The sequence below is a fragment of the Phyllobates terribilis genome, unplaced genomic scaffold (genome assembly GCF_046119375.1).
Source record: "Phyllobates terribilis strain yellow unplaced genomic scaffold, ASM4611937v1 Scaffold_11__3_contigs__length_659146591, whole genome shotgun sequence".
Classification (NCBI taxonomy): Eukaryota; Metazoa; Chordata; class Amphibia; order Anura; family Dendrobatidae; genus Phyllobates; species Phyllobates terribilis.
In genome coordinates, this window is record NW_027362771.1 from 498549434 (window position 1) to 498566218 (window position 16785).

General features: G+C 43.0%; 1 protein-coding gene across 3 annotated transcripts in view; it reads right to left on the reverse strand.

Annotated features, from left to right (window-relative positions):
* Positions 1-228: 228 nt before the first annotated feature.
* UNC5D (unc-5 netrin receptor D) overlaps positions 229-16785 on the reverse strand; it is a 1016051-nt gene continuing 999494 nt past the window's right edge. For all 3 annotated transcript variants that reach the window (XM_073653557.1, XM_073653558.1, XM_073653559.1), the window contains one exon: positions 229-5778. In XM_073653557.1, coding sequence (XP_073509658.1) covers positions 5574-5778 — 205 coding nt within the window. In that variant the 3' untranslated portion in view covers positions 229-5573. The remainder of the gene's footprint in view (positions 5779-16785) is intronic.

Sequence of the window (16785 nt, forward strand, 5' to 3'; positions counted from 1 at the left end):
CCAACTTCCGAACACCCCTGAAAAATGGGGTTCAGACATATGCGCCGACAGGCCATAGACTGTAATGATGAGAGAGAGAGAGCATGCGCTCTGACGTGCATCATTTTTGGGAGTGTCCACCTACAGGAAGGGGATACTCAGACATAGTAGACTGCGTCTGAGTGTTCAACTCCTGTAGATGACTACTCACGAAAATGGTGCACATCAGAGCGCACGCTCGCTCTGCCATCATTATTACAGTCTATGGCCCGTCTGCGCATATGTCTGAACCCCATTTTGCAGGGGTGTTCGGACATAGGCCCCGACGGGACCTGTGAACGGCGGGGGGGGAGGGTTTTGGACGTATGCTCCGACGGGACCCACAACAGCAATGTGAAAGCACCCTAAGATGAATTTCACACATATGTTTTATGTTTTACAAACAAGAAAAATGGATCAATTTTCATCAGCGTTTTTCATCTACTTTATGGGCTGATTGTGCATTTTTACTTTCCGTTTTTTTTCTCATGAAAAAGTAAAAAATACAATTTCCAAGTTCCTCTTAACTAATTAATGTAAAAACTTGGAAGACACATGGATTGCATCCATGTGCTGTCTTTCTTTACAAACCGATTGACTCGAAAGGGTGATTTTGATTTGCAAATTAGATCAAAACTCAACCTTTTCATTTTTCTATTTGTTGTGTACAACTAGTCTGCAAAAAAAAGATGTTAACACACTATAATGGGTATGTGTTTATCAGTGAAAAACATTGATTAAACCTGTACAAGAAAATCGAATGTGTGAAAGGAGCCTTAGGCAAGCACTAGACATTTCACGAGGGATCAGTTTTACCGGGGGTGCTCTTTCTACAGATGCGTCCATCCTTACCGTTCTATATATTTTGTTAAATACTCCAATCTTTCATGATAAAAACTGAATACAATATCACAAAATACAGCAGAAACCTTCTACAGGCTGCAATTCACATTGCAACCACCGGTTGGCCAAATGTTGACACATACATCATCAACATTGTCCGACGGAGTATAACAAAATCATGTTTCTTTTTCAAATCTGGTCATCTTGTTCCACTCATCTCGGGATATATTGAGTAAAGCTAAAGGTTGACCTATCTGTAATTGATTTATATGAGATTAGAAAAACATGGCTACTTTCTTCCATAAACAGAGCCAGTTTTTTTCTAGGGCATTGTTCACTTTTTTGGCTTGACCCTATGCAAGTGAATGAGGCTGCATAGCAATACCTGAAAAATGGGTGGCGTTATTTCTGGAAGATGACAGCTGCATATTTCTAATCTCATACAACCCCTTTGTTTTAATGCATTTGTATAAGAAATGACATAAGGCTCCATTTTATTCTCACCAAATGTAATTGCACTTTCTAAGTGAATGCCAAGGCATGAATGCCTCCATCACACACTAGTAGGCAGTGTTTTCATACAAATATGTTGCTAGATGTATGATTTTAATACAGTCATGTTGCTGCAAGGTAGAATAATATTAGATGGATTGTGATCATTTTCACGCTTTTATTCTTACCATACTTTAAGTTTAGAAGTATTTAAAGGGAATCCGTCAATAGGTTTTTGCTGTGTAATCTGAAGACAGTAGGAGGTAGGGGCTGAAACACAGAATTCTGTGATGTGTCACTTTTTTTGGCTGGGTGCTGTTTACTTACAATGAAGGTTTTATCACTAGGAGATTATCACTGCCTGGACTACAGCGCACATGAGCTCTGGTCCAGCCACGCCCCCTCCTCTGATAAACAGCTCACTGTCAATAGACATTGTACACAGAAAGCTGCGGTGTGGATGGGATCAGCTTTCTGAGCTCTGCTTCATCTAAAACTTCTGAAAGTGTCACTGCTGCACCCAGTAATCTAACTGATACATCTTTGGAATCAAGGTCTCGGCCCCTACATTATGCTGCTCTCAGATGAGATAGCAAAAACCTGGTGACAGATTCCCTTTAAAGGGTTAATTACTTATTTTTTTAGGAGCACACTGCTCTTTCTGATTGCTGGGACTGGGCACTCCTGATTGATTTATAGTTCATGCCACATCATCATCATCATGCTGCTGATATGAACTGTGTAGCCTCGAAGCTGCTGTTTGATAGACTCTTACCCCCGTAGCATCAGAAGCGTAGTGGGGCAGAGGCTGCATTAACATTGCGCCGCCGAGATCCTGGTCAGTGTCAATGCAGTGCTTACAAGCTCACTATGATAGAGCTTGTAAGTTCTGCACATGTCGACCACTGCTGCTAGACCATAGAGATGGCCGGTCCATTTGGTAACGAGCAGTAACCAATGAAAAAAAAAATAAACATTTTGTGGGGACAGGGCCAAATTTTAATAATAAGTAAATTGCAAAGTTGATTCTTTCTACAGGCAAAAATTCTTATCATAGAAGATAGGAAAAACCCTTTAATACATTGAGAAAATGCTCATTAAATATAGTTTTTTTTCGGGAAGGGAGATTTCATAAATCCATCTAAATTACTTTTTCTCTATGAACAACTATTTATTTTTCTTCAGAATTTCGGAATTTTGATGCTCATGATTATTTGTGTTACTTTATTTATGTTTTTGAGGGCAATGTAAATTGAAAAATTGTATTTTAAAACATCTGGCCTTTAAATATACCTGTATCGTCCTAAGAAGGAAAGTAATATATCTGATTCCATACAGTAAATACTTGGCATGATCATTTTGGCATGGCTCAGTGTTAGCCCTTGTATTCTCCTGTTCAGGTTGTTTCACTATGAGGAGATCTGGAGATGGTCTATGGTTCCTTTACACCTACTGTTGGGTCTTTTCTGTGTGTACAGTAGATTAAATACAGTGTTTCACTTGTTTGAGGTGCACTCGTTGACCTAAACCATCTCTTCAATGGTCATAGTCCTACTGGAGACATTGCAAAGAAAACTATTTATTGGTGGCGGTATATACCTATGTATTTGATGGCACACAATGGGTTAACTGACAACGATAACCATGATATATATGACACTAGGCAATTCCATTACTGCTAATACAGTAGTTCAGATACTCTTTAGTTAAATTATATTGCCAACATTATCATTTTCCACAGTATTGTTAAAGGGAACCTGTCACTTGGTTTGGGGAACCACCAACATGTCCGTATGGATCTGGGGTTGAGCACCCCAAACATGCCCTTGCCAAAGCCAGCTATTTTAGCATCTGGTAATAAAAATATATCAATTACCTAAGATGAGTCTGGGATTTTGAATTCAAGACTCTAGTCCTTACTTCCTTGCTCCATTGTTCTCTATGAGAAACCCGCTGACTGACATGTTGACTAACAGCTTATCTCAAGGAGAAGGCAGTCTGAAATCGGACATGTGCAATCGTCATCTCTTCCAACCATCAGTTGGCAGGCAGCGCCATACACATTAGACCGTCCGCCAAATTTGTCGATATCGGTAGGGTCAGCCAACTTTAGTCCAATGTGTACGGAGGCCTTAAGAGCTTCTGAGCTCATGATGGCATCCCCAGCTACTCTTTTGATTAGCCAGCCTGATGTGACATCATTGTTGACACACATTTGACATCAAGTCAAGCCAACTAATCAAGAGAGGAGCCGCGGATGCTGGCAGGTAGGAAGGTAACCATCCGGTGGCTACAGATAACAGACATGGCCTCTAGACCTGGTCCTGCATATCAATTCGCACCATCTCTAGTACTGTTCCAATTGTCATCTTCACAAAGTGCATGCGCCTAACACCACAGGACAGATTCCATGTAACACCACTTTTCATTGCTAACTAGCACTGTAGTATTTCCAAACTGAACTACGAACAATGGAACAACATGATACAGTGCAACTACAGTAGAGGTCAGGCACCATCAGACCCACCTAGGACTATAAATGTATAGTGAGATCACTCTCAGAACAGTAGCTGCTTGAAATAGGTATCAAAGCTCTGATGTGAAATTCAGGTTACTTCCAAATTTTAACTTTTGGAATTTTTCCTCTCTAAACTTTCTGTATTGCATTAATACTTAGACCAAAAATACAGACTCACAACTAAAACATTTAGCATTCAAAGTAAAGAACGTTCTCATGTAAAATCAAGTATAGAATTAGAGAAGACACTATGAATGATTATGTAGCAATATGACAACACCAATGTTCCCACCATTGTTTTCATCTACATATTAAGCATTAAGTTACCCAAATTACTCCGGAAAGTATCCACCATCATGTAGCTTCATCCATAACTGGTGCCATCACTAAAGCAAGCCATACACATTAGATAGCTGTTGGTCAAAGGCTTATTCTGCACACAGTTCTTTCTTCTGACTCCCCTTTAAGCACAAATTGTTAGTTGAGGGGTTAGGAAAAAGGAATGAATATGTTAAAATATGCCTTATTCTTCAACTATCCAACATCTACTATCAAGGGGGCCATCTTAGATTGTTGGCTGATCCTGCCAAAGCCAAGGAGTTCTACCAACGCTGACACATATCTGTGTTCACCCTTACCTTTGCCATCTTTGTTAGGGACTTCAATTTGTCACAATACAAATTTAATACACTGTCATGACATCCTATCGATACCTTTGTCAGGCAGCAATCCAGATTACGACCACTTAGTATTCCATCTAGACTCATATATCATAAACATCTCCTGACAGAGTATTACAAACTCAGTTTTTTTCAGAAGCCACTCATCTGTGGATATGTTCAGTCAAGAGAAAAGGTAAGGAAGGACACATTTATATGTGTATGGCCAGCTAATGGATCGTTACATGGTGCTTATGTGGTGGAATAAACTTCAAATAAATAAAACTCCGGTATTTTGCGCAATTGACAGATACTCTGAGCATTTGTCTTTTAATTCTGATTCTATTGATAGTCGACTACACTGCACAATATATTTACACACTGTCTGAAAAACACTTCTGCGAAAGGAATGCTAACCTGCAAACACTGACTTTGGCCAACAATCGCAATTACCGGTAGTAGTAAGAACTTTGCATTGTACAATGGGATTCAGTCCTGCAGAGACATCACACAAAATCTACATGCCAAGGATTATCATGTGTTGGCTATTGCATTCTATTCTCTCTAAGGCAAAGCAGCTTGGGGAAGCTGAATACAGAAGGAGTCTACTTAGCATCATAATACATTGTAACACGTCCTTTTAAAGGTGATAATTCATCTTATTTTTCACCCTGACCTTACGTTGGTGATTTAAATAACCAAAGACCACATTCTGGTAAAGGTAAGTGTTTCTTAGACCACAGAGAAAAAGGAAGCTCTTAGCGTCTATGCTTCCAAATTCCCAAGCTGGTGGATGGCTTTTTCTGAAAACCTTTTTGCACAATTATGGTTCCTTTAAAGAATGTTGCACAACTGATCCACAACGTAGATACTTGTCTTCAGCGCTGCTGTCTTTATCATTGATACCTTCTTAGCCTCACTTCAGAAGTAAAAAACAAATGAATGATGTTGCCATTTTATCCCCTTGCATTTTTTTCTCCTTGTTTAAAGACTGAAATCCATCTAGGACATAGGCCTCCACAATCCAGGACGAACATATCCTCTCAAAGTCCATTCTGCCTGCTGTAGCTGAAGTCTGGATCCTCTATATGAGTGTCTGATACCAGTGACAGTTTGGTTTGTGTCCTCCCTATCTCCTCCAATGCACATGCCAAGGAATCCAAACTTCCATCATAGGGATGTCGCGCTTCCCAAAGGTCCAAGATGACGGCCGATGGACTGCTCTTTGTTGCAAAGTAGCACAAGTTCCTATAAACAGAAAAAAACATTATAACATCATTCAAGGCGCAATACCAAAGAGAAGCTTTGTGTGTTCCACAGCATTGAGTCTAGTATTTTATTATTTTGAAAACATCATGTATTATGTCTATGCTATGTTATAACAGTGGACTGCAGGCCGATTCCAAGTTTTCCGTTTCTAACATTTAACATTATTCTGCTTTCCTGATCTGTCATATATATTTGTGGGCTACAAAGCTGACATCAACCCCACAAATATTACCCCACTTGCCATTGCACCCGGGCAAGTGGGAAGAGCTGGGCAAAGCACCAGAACGGGCGTATCTAATAGATGTGCATTTTCTGGGGTAGCTGTGGGCTGCTATTTTTAGGCTGGTGAGGGCCAATATCCATGGCCCCTTTCCCGACCGTCTGCTTTAGTTTGGCTGGTAGGCAAAAATGGGGATGACCCCCACGCCGGTTTTTAAATTATTTATTTAAATAATTAAAATAAAATGGCATGGAACCCCTTTATTTTTAATAACCAGCTAATATAAAGCTGACAGCTGAGGGCTGCAGCCGGCAGCTGTCAGCTTTACCTGCGCCAGTTAGCAAAAATAGAGGGACTGCATGTCATTTTCTTTTTTACACAGTGTGCCCTGGCCAATCACAGCCATGCCAGTACTTGTCATGGCTGTGATTGAGCCGGAAGTGACCAAACCAGCAAAACTTGTTGATTGGCTGCGCTGCAGCCTTTCAATAAGCTTTGCTCAGGCTGCTGAACCCAAAGCACGAACCTCCTGGAGAAGTCCATGTTCGGGGACCATGCATGGACACTAGGTGTTCGGTACGGACCCTGAACTTTACCGTACGGGTTCGCTCATCCCTTATGATGAGGGTTTAAGCTTTATATTCACTGTGACTGCAGAAGTTGGTTCAAATTGTGGGAGTCAACCTTCATAAAATTGATGATACTTATTGGAATTGCAAATGAAAAGTTGGCCATTAGATGAAAATTGACAGAATGGGTTATTTTCACCTGATCTCTACCACATAGCAGATAATATTTGTAAAGGCGCATTCTAGGTGGAAGGTTGGCATGTCTTAATAGGGCTTCATAGACAGGATTTGCACAAGACACGCCTTTTAGCTGGTTCCTGGAGAAATATTGTCTTCATTCTTTAACCCCTTATACAGGGTTGTGGATTTATATAGTGCCCCTGGGATTACTTCCACAGAGTGGATGCTGGCTGGTGGAGCAAGCTGGCAGAGGGAAGTGTCTTCAAGCGAGGTCATTACCAGAAGGTCAAAGTCAGGGACACAATTGAGAGATAATCGGGAGATCATAAAAACAAACCTAGATCAGAGACAGTAAGAGATTCAGGATACAAGGGCTAAAGAAACCAACAGACCAGGGTAGAAGTAGCTGCTGGGGGTTTAAATATGGAATGGCCCTGTCCAAAGTTCACAGCCGAGATATGATTACAAAAAATAATCTAAACCATGCAGTAAAGCAAAGACTCCCTGTGTCCTGAAAGTCTTAGCCAGACTAATATAAAACCGAACCATACCCGCATCCCCCAACACCATCAGTAGCGCAACCTATAGCTTGTAGGAGATCGTTCAGATACGGATTTAACAATATGGGAAAGAAAAATCAAACAGAATTGTAATTGATTTTTGTTCCTTTAGATCAAACTTATTTTTTTTCTCCTGATTGAAAAACTGATGCAGGCTGGGCCAAGTGAAGCATGCATGTACAGTATATGGTGGAGATGGGTCAATCAAACTGTTGGCCATTTATTTTACAGATGTTTCAAGTGCTAGCAGTACTAATTATATTGGCTTGCCTGCATTCATTTTGGTGGGACATAAAATCTAAAGTCTCTGTTATATGAAGATTTCTTGTACAGCCCATTACTATCACTTTATGTGTATATAGAATCATTTTCTCATTGGACTGATGTGTAAAATTCTTAAGCCAATCACTGCCACAATGATCAAACCAAAGGAAGCATGGAGATCTTCAGGAGATACAAGCAGCACTACAAAAGGAGAGATGGAGGATTCTATTTTTTAACTATTTTTTATTTTATTTTTTTTAACACAGTAATGGGTTATTTTTTTGCAAAATAGAAAAAGTAATAGACAACCTTTTTAATCCATATTTCTAAAAAAAAAAAAAATACTTACAAAAACAGAAATAGACCAAAAGTAGACAACTTTTAAAGTTAATTCTCTCGGTTCTCTGGTTCGTTCCAGTTCTGTATTAACTATTTGCCTATAGGATCACTACATAATACAAATAAATACACTTTCGCAGTTCCATATTGTCTTTTTTTTGTCATTCAGAAGGCATAGTTGCTTTCACAAAATGATTGTAATTCTAGTGGTAAAAATAAGACCCTTTTCCAGTATAACGGCTCCCTTCTGGCATAAATGTTTCAGTCGGTTAATACCGTACGTTTATTCCCCCGTCTGTCAGGAGGCGAGTACTATTGATGACCTTAGTCACTGCCGAGACACAACTGAAACAATTTTTCACCAGTAACTACTCCATGTACCAGTAAAGGGCTTAACATTTCCCATGTCCTCATGTCCCCTAATGAGAGGTGGTTAGGTTAGCGGAGAAGGGCTTACAGTGCTGTAGTCAGTGCCATCTACCCTCGTCTTCTATGACTGCCAATGAGAGACAGTACGGCAGTGCCATATGCTTTATTAGTACAACACTCTGAACACTGTTTGGTTAAGTGATTTTTCGGGAATAAGGATGGTACTTGGGAGATTCGTTTCGTTCTCCCATCTGGCCCCCCTGGTGGATCTCTTAGATGTTTGTTTATGTATAAGGCTTTAATAATGTGCAATGTACTACAGAACTTGACAACATCACAGTATAGGTTCCTGCAGTTGTTCCTTGTCACTTTCAAGGTCAAAAGTTACAAACTAGAGCTTATATCTGTATTCTGTATATGCTCGATCTACTATATCAACTTTATCTATTTTCTGCAGCAGAAAAAGTACATTGGATCTTAACAATTCAACATCCTTTTTCAGCATACCAATATAAAAAAGGTTCAATAGCTGCTTAAAGGGAACCTGATATTAAACATTCCCTCGCTAAACCGGTGATGTCGTTCTAGACATAATAGTTATAGCTTTTTAAAGATATCCCTCTTCAAAACAGGCTTTCTAAAACATAGAATTGAGTTTTTGACGTGTTTTACCGCACATTTTTGACGGGAAATACGTAGCATTCTACTGTCCCAGCAAAATGAATGAGATTTCTGAAATCTCAAGTATATATTGCTAATTTTTTCCTAGCAGATTTGAAGCAGTTTCAGATCTGCAGCTTCCATTTTTTTAGCTTTTTTTTTTTTGCAGCATTTTTCACGCGTTATTTAAGACTCATACTTCCTGTCCTTTGTGGAAGAGTTTTCAGCAGGCTCACCATAATAAGAGACTGGATTACACTGAGAGGTATAACCTCTATACACAGCTGATAGCACAGGATCCACCAGTCACAATAAGTGACATGATAGCTGTCCCCCCTTCCTTCACAATGACCTTTGCACATGCTCATTAGATGCTTCAATACAAAAAAATAATATCTGATTCAGTCTATCGCTGCTAATTTACATGTGAATTTCCTGAAACAGCAGAAAGTTAGAGTTTAGAATATCCCCAGTGGTCAGTGTGAAAATTGCATGAATTGTTTTTTTTTTTAAGCAGATAAACCCACCACAAATTTTACTCAGTAGCGTCGGCGTCCCTGCCTCCTGCTAGGCAGGGACGCTATTCCACTCACCTCTCCGCTCCGTGCCCGGCCACGGTGCTTAGGGCGCGCGCGCGCTCCCCCTCTCTTACAGGGGCCGCCCGCGCCGTCCTAAGGAGTTTCCTGTCTGATACCTGCATGTCTTGTGTCAACCTGCTACTATTCCTGCGGTCCGACAGTCTGCCTACCAGCCCTGACAGTCTGTCTATGGATCCGTCTGCCCGCTCACCTGGGAGTGCACATCTGCTACCTGCCTGCTAGCCTACCTGGAGGCTCCGTCGTCACGTGCTGTGACCACCAGCCTGTCCAGAGACTCTTGCCCGCTCACCTAGGAGCGCTCACCTTCTACCTGTCTGCTAGCCTACCTGGAGGCTCCGCCGTCACGTGCTGTGACCACCTGCCTGTCCAGAGACTCTTACCCGCTCACCTGGGAGCGTCCACCTGCTACCAGCCTGCTTGCCTACCTGGAGGCTCTGCCGTCACTTGCCGTGACCACCTGCCCGTTTACCCAGAGACTGCCCCGGTCACTTGCCGTGACCACCTGCCCGTTTACCCAGAGACTGTCCCGGTTACTTGTCGTGACCACCTGCCCGTTTACCCAGAGACTGTCCCGGTCACTTGCCGTGACCACCTGCCCGTTTGCCCAGAGACTGTCCCGGTCACTTGCCGTGACCACCTGCCCGTTTTCCCAGAGACTGTCCCTGTCACTTGCTGTGACTACCTGCCCGTCTCCCCTGGGCGCCACCAGCTTCCTTACAAGGGCCGCCCCCTTGTATAGTTGCTCAGGTTCCGCCTCCCAGACCCGTTACATACTCCAGTCAGGAATTTTTTAAAAAGTCTCATATCATGAATTTGTCTAAAACATTTGGATAACCAAAGTTGTCAAGTAAAAGACTTATAGGAAAAAGAAATTCCTGCTTTTAAAAAAAATGGTGCAAAACTTATAGAGAATAAGGCGGAAGTGCTATAGTCTCTAATAAAGAACAAATTATTCCAGAAAAGTACAGAAATGGCAATAATGAATCAGGACCATGGCGTATTTTCAGCTCCCTTTTCAGCTTTTGTTTAAATCAGGCTTTTGCATTAAATAAATATATATTCAGTACAGACCAAAAGTTTGGACACACCTTCTCATTTAAAGATTTTTCTGTATTTTCATGACTATGAAAATTGTACATTCACACATGTGGAATTATATACTTAACAAAAAAGTGTGAAACAACTGAAAATATGTCTTATATTCTTTAAACTAGCCACCTTTTGCTTTGATGACTGCTTTGCACACTCTTGGCATTCTCTTGTTGAGCTTCAAGTGGTAGTCACTGGAAATGGTTTTCACTTCACAGGTGTGCCCTGTCAGGTTTAATAAGTGGGATTTCATGCTTTATTAATGGGGTTGGGACCATCAGTTGTGTTGTGCAGAAGTCAGGTGGATACACAGCTGATAGTCCTACTGAATAGACTGTTAGAATTTGTATTATGACAAGAAAAAAGCAGCTAAGTAAAGAAAAACAAGTGGCCATCATTACTTTAAGAAATGAAGGTCAGTAAGTCCAAAAAATTGGGAAAACTTTGAAATAGAGATGAGCGTTGTTCTACTCGAACTGTTCGCCAATCTCAAATTCGAGCTGTTTTGGGCGGTGTTCGAGCCGTTCGGCGAACACGAACAATTTGAGAAAAATTTGGCTGTTCGAGGTTATGTTCGATAACTGTTCGTGCACCAAAATCATAACTGGATTTTTTCTCAGTAATGATGAAAATTAATGTTAATACGCAGTTTGAGTGTACAGCGGGGTGGGGGGAGGGGCAGGGGATGGATCTCTGCAGGAACAATGAAGATCTCCATTTTTTTTTTCTCTTTCCCGCATTTACAGTGGGGAGGTGCAATCTGTCAGCCTATCAGCAGCGCACACACGGAGCGAAGTGCTTTTTTTCACACAAGCAAGGGCATGTGTCATTGGCAGTGTATGTCACATGTCCTTGCCCTATAAGACCAAGCCATTTTCCCCGTCGCCACCATTTTCTCACTGCTGCAGCTGCGTGTTAGACGGCACCGCTGTTGCTGTGTGTGCTATACCTTGTTAATTTCAAGCCAATTTTCGCACAAATCTACAGATAGCTTGGGAGTAGGGAATAGTTGTGATTGCAGTCCTTTTAAGGACTAGGTTACAGCATTTCCTACGACTTTTATCAGGCAGGTCTGTGCTCTTAAATAGATAGATTGTGGGAGTAAAGACTAATTGTAATTGGAGTCCTTTTCAGGACTAGGTTACATCAGTTCCTATCAGTTTTTGCCAGGCAGGTCTGTGCCAGTGCTGTGCAAGTTTTTTTTCACAGCATTTGGCTGAATCTAGCAAAGCTAATCCTTTTTGGCCTATTGCAGAGTGTGTTAGTCAGTGGAGTAGCCTATCTGTGTTGCAAGATATACCACCTGTGTATAGAATACCAATTTTTTTACTGCACCTAGTGAAGTAAAATCTTTTGGGCATAGCATCATTCTATTAGTCCATCTATACTGACCTCCATCAGATTGCAAATTGAATATAATTTTTTTCTGCATCTAGCTCTGAAAAAATATTGGGCTTCTAGCTGTGTGTGGGACTTGTTGTATGAATCCATCTATACAGACCTCCATCAGGTTGCAAACTGAATATATTTTTTTCTGCATCTACCTCTGAAAAAATATTGGGCTTCTAGCTGTGTGTGGGACTTGTTCTATTAATCCATCTATACAGACCTCCATCAGGTTGCAAACTGAATATATGTTATTCTGCATCTACCTCTGAAAAAATATTGGGCTTCTAGCTGTGTGTGGGACTTGTTGTATTAGTCCATCTATACTGACCTCCATCAGGTTCCAAACTGAATATATTTTTTTCTGCATCTACCTCTGAAAAAATATTGGGCTTCTAGCTGTGTGTGGGACTTGTTCTATTAATCCATCTATACAGACCTCCATCAGGTTGCAAACTGAATATATTTTTTTCTGCATCTACCTCTGAAAAAATATTGGGCTTCTAGCTGTGTGTGGGACTTGTTGTATTAGTCCATCTATACTGACCTCCATCAGGTTGCAAACTGAATATATTTTTTTCTGCATCTACCTCTGAAAAAATATTGGGCTTCTAGCTGTGTGTGGGACTTGTTCTATTAGTCCATCTATTCAGAAATCCATCAGGTTGCAAACTGAATATATTTTTTTCTGCATCTACCTCTGAAAAAATATTGGGCTTCTAGCTGTGTGTGGGACTTGTTGTATTAGTCCATCTATACTGACCTCCATCAGGTTGCAAACTGAATATATTTTTTTCTGCATCTACCTCTGAAAAAATATTGGGCTTCTAGCTGTGTGTGGGATTTGTTCTATTAATCCATCTATACAGAAATCCATCAGGTTGCAAACTGAATATATTTTTTTCTGCATCTAGCTCTGAAAAAATATTGGCCTTCTAGCAGTGTGTGGGACTTTCTCTATTAGTCCATCTATACTGACCTCCATCAGGTTGCAAATTGAATATAATTTTTTTCTGCATCTAACCCAGCCAATAGTTTTGGCCTAATACCACAGTTTTTCCACTCAGCTCTGCTCGGTTCCCATCCATTGTTTTTTTGTGCAAACAACTCCAGAGTTGTTAATTAGTTAACCACCAAAATGAGTGGAAAAAGGCCTGCTGCTGGTGGAATGGGCAATAGGCGTGTTGGGAAGGGGAAAAAAGGATGTGTCCGTGGGGTAGGTGTTAAAGCAACAGTAACATCTGCAGAAGAAAGACCATCTTCAAGCCAAACTAAAATGTCTACTTCTTTTAGCGGACAATGTGATAAGATCCCTTTCTTACGGCCACGCCAATCGCTACAAATTCCAGATGAGGCACAAAAACAGCAGGTGCTTCAACGGATATCAAGTGCTCCTTTAAGTGGGCTCTCCTCCACATCAACTTCAACATCACAAATACTCCAGTCCTCAAAGGTGTCACCCCAATCGCACTTGCTTCCTCACAGCTCCCAAATCTCCAGCTGCCCATCTGAGTATGAGGTAGAACAGATGGTTGAGTCTGCAGAGCTGTTTACTCATACTATAGCCTGGGAATCAGAGGTCGACTCCAGCGCTTCTGTGAATCCAGACGAGGAAATGATCTGCACTGATGCCCAGAATCTTTATGAGTCGGATCCAGGACCAGACGCAGAAGGTTCTGACCATAATGTAGACCCTCATTCCCAAACTGTAACTCCTGTTGGTGGAGACAATGAGGAAGACGATGATAAGACTCAAATACCTGATTGGAGTGACAACTTTAGTTTTTTGTCAGGGCAGGAACAGGTTGGCTCTGAGGACGACGGGTGTGATAACGCACAGGGTGATGATGATGAGGTTGGAGATCCCACTTACTGTCAACCCACAGTCAGCCAAGAGATGAGGTCAGCAGAGGAGGTGGAGGAAGATGCTAGTGACGACGAGGTCAGGTTGCGCCTTCCTGGACAGAGACGTAGTACTGGAAGCACGTCAACAACTGCATCCTCAAACACAACTCTGCCTCTCACCACAAGTCGTGGTGGCTCTTCAGGTCGCATGGGTGCTAAGCCTTGCATAGCCTGGGCATTTTTTCAGATCGATAAAGATGACCCAACTCGTGTTATCTGTAACATTTGTCAGCAAAAGCTAAGTAGAGGCCAAAAAATACATAGTTTGAGTACTTCATGCATGAAACGGCACATGGACATGAAGCATAAGTTGCAGTGGGAAGCTCAGTGTGCTACAATGCGGCCTAGCCAACCACCGTCTGCCATATCTTGTGCATCCGCGGCCTCTTCATCCTCTGTGACTGGGGGGACAGCAGTCACACCTGTTTTGGGGCGCAGACCTGCCACCTCTTTACCCGCAACAGCCAGCGTGATTGGCAGGTCATCATTTTCTTTGGAGGTGGTAACACCAGCTGGTGTTGAGCGCTGTTCGACATCGATAGCACCACCTTTGGATCAAGGCAACCTAACATGTCCGCCTGCATCTTCCTCACAGACCGGCAGTTTGCCGGGGACACCCTTATCAACCCCGTCTAAGCACAATAGCCAGCCCTCGGTCCCTCAGATGTGGACAAGTAAAAGACCATTTCCTCCTAGCCATGAGAAAGCTAAGAGGTTGAATTTCACCATCTGCAAGTTCTTGGCTACAGAAATGCTGCCTTTCCGCCTGGTGGACACAGAGGATTTTCGAGACCTTATGTCCGTCGCAGTGCCCCAGTACCAGATGCCCAGTCGGCACTACTTCTCAAAGAAAGGTGTGCCTGCGCTCCACCAGCATGTTGCACACAACATCACCGCTTCTTTGAGAAACTCTGTGTGTGACAGGGTGCATTTCACCACAGAAACTTGGACGAGTAGGCATGGACAGGGGCGTTACATGTCGCTGACTGGGCACTGGGTAACTATGGTGACAGCAGGACAAGGGGCTGCTGTCCAAGTCTTGCCGTCCCCACGAGTTGTGCGTCAATCCTCTTTATGTCAAAGTTCCTCCACTGCTTCTGCCTCCTCAACCTCCCCTCGGTCTTCCACCTGCACCCAAAGCCTGTCTGGTCATGCCACAAGCTTTCTAACTGCGCAGAAGGGATCCTGCACACCTCCTTACTATGCTGGCAGTAGGGCTCAACGTCATCAGGCGGTTTTTACATTGAAATGTCTGGGAAATGTGAGTCACACAGCTGAGGAGTTGTGGTCAGCTCTGGAGAACCAATTTCATGAATGGTTGTCTCCACTGGACCTGAAACCAGGGAAGGCCGTGTGCGACAATGCTGCAAACCTGGGTGCGGCCCTTCGCCGGGGCAATGTCACACACGTGCCTTGTATGGCTCACGTGTTGAACCTGGTTGTCCAGCAATTTTTAGCCCACTATCCCAGACTAGATGGCCTTCTGCAGAGGGCACGGTCGCTGTGTGCTCACTTTCGCCGTTCGCATCCCGCAGCTCAGCGACTTACATCTCTACAGAAGTCGTTGGGCCTGCCACTTCACCGGCTAAAATGCGATGTGCCTACCCGGTGGAATTCAACTCTGCACATGTTGCAGCGACTGTGGCAGCACCGACAAGCCCTGGTGCAATACGTTCTGACGTATAGCCTGGGCCAACGAGATCCAGAGGTGGGGCAAATCACGCTGGAGGAGTGGTCTCAGATCAGGGACCTATGCACCCTTCTGCACAGTTTTGAAATGGCGACGAAGATGTTTAGTGCTGACGATGCCATTATCAGCATGACTATTCCAGTGATTTACATGCTGGAGCACATGTTAAACAGAATTCGGAGTCAGGTGGTGGCACAAGAGGAGGTGGAGGAAGTAGAGGAGGAGGAGTTGTATGTGGAAGGGCTAACATCTGCAAGGTCCAGACGGTCGGCAGCACCAAGGCGGCAGGCATGTGAGGGTGGGGGAGATGGTTTTACCAGGGCGCATGGTAGCAGCCAAACTAGTGAGGAAGGTGCAGGAGCCCAGGAAGAAGTGGAGGACGAACTGATGGAAGACTCATCAGATGAGGGAGACCTTGATCACATTTCTGTTGTGCGAGGTTGGGGGGAGAGGACAGAGGAAGGAAGCATGATTGTTACCTCGCCACCAACACAACAGGGACTTGGTGCTCCTGGATGCGCAACACACATGAGTGCCTTCTTGCTGCACTACCTGCAACATGACCCTCGAATTGTGAGAATTAGAAATAATCCTGACTACTGGGTTGCCACACTGTTAGATCCCCGGTACAAAAGTAAATTTGCAGAAATTATTCCTGCCATAGAAAGGGATGCACGCATGCAGGAGTATCAGCAGAGACTGTTGCAGAATCTTACATGTGCTTTTCCACAAAATACCAGTGGTGCACGTAGTGAATCTCACAGTTCCAACTTGCCAACCGTGGGACCGTCAAGTGTTCAGCACTCAAACCGTAACAGAACCACAGTATCTGCTGGTAACATCAATTTTGCGGAATCATTTCACCACTTTTTTAGCCCATCCTTTGCAAGGCCACAGGAGACAAGAAGTCTGACACATAGTCAGCGCCTAGAGACGATGGTACAGGAGTATCTCCAAGTAAACATTGAAGCCACGACTGTGTCACTGGACCCATGCTCTTTTTGGGCTTCCAATCTGGATAAATGGCCGGAGCTAGCCACTTACGCCTTGGAGATCTTGTCATGCCCCGCAGCCAGCGTTCTGTCTGAACGTGTGTTCAGCGCTGCTGGTGGTGTGCTGACAGATAAGCGCACGCGGCTCTCCAATGATAATGTAG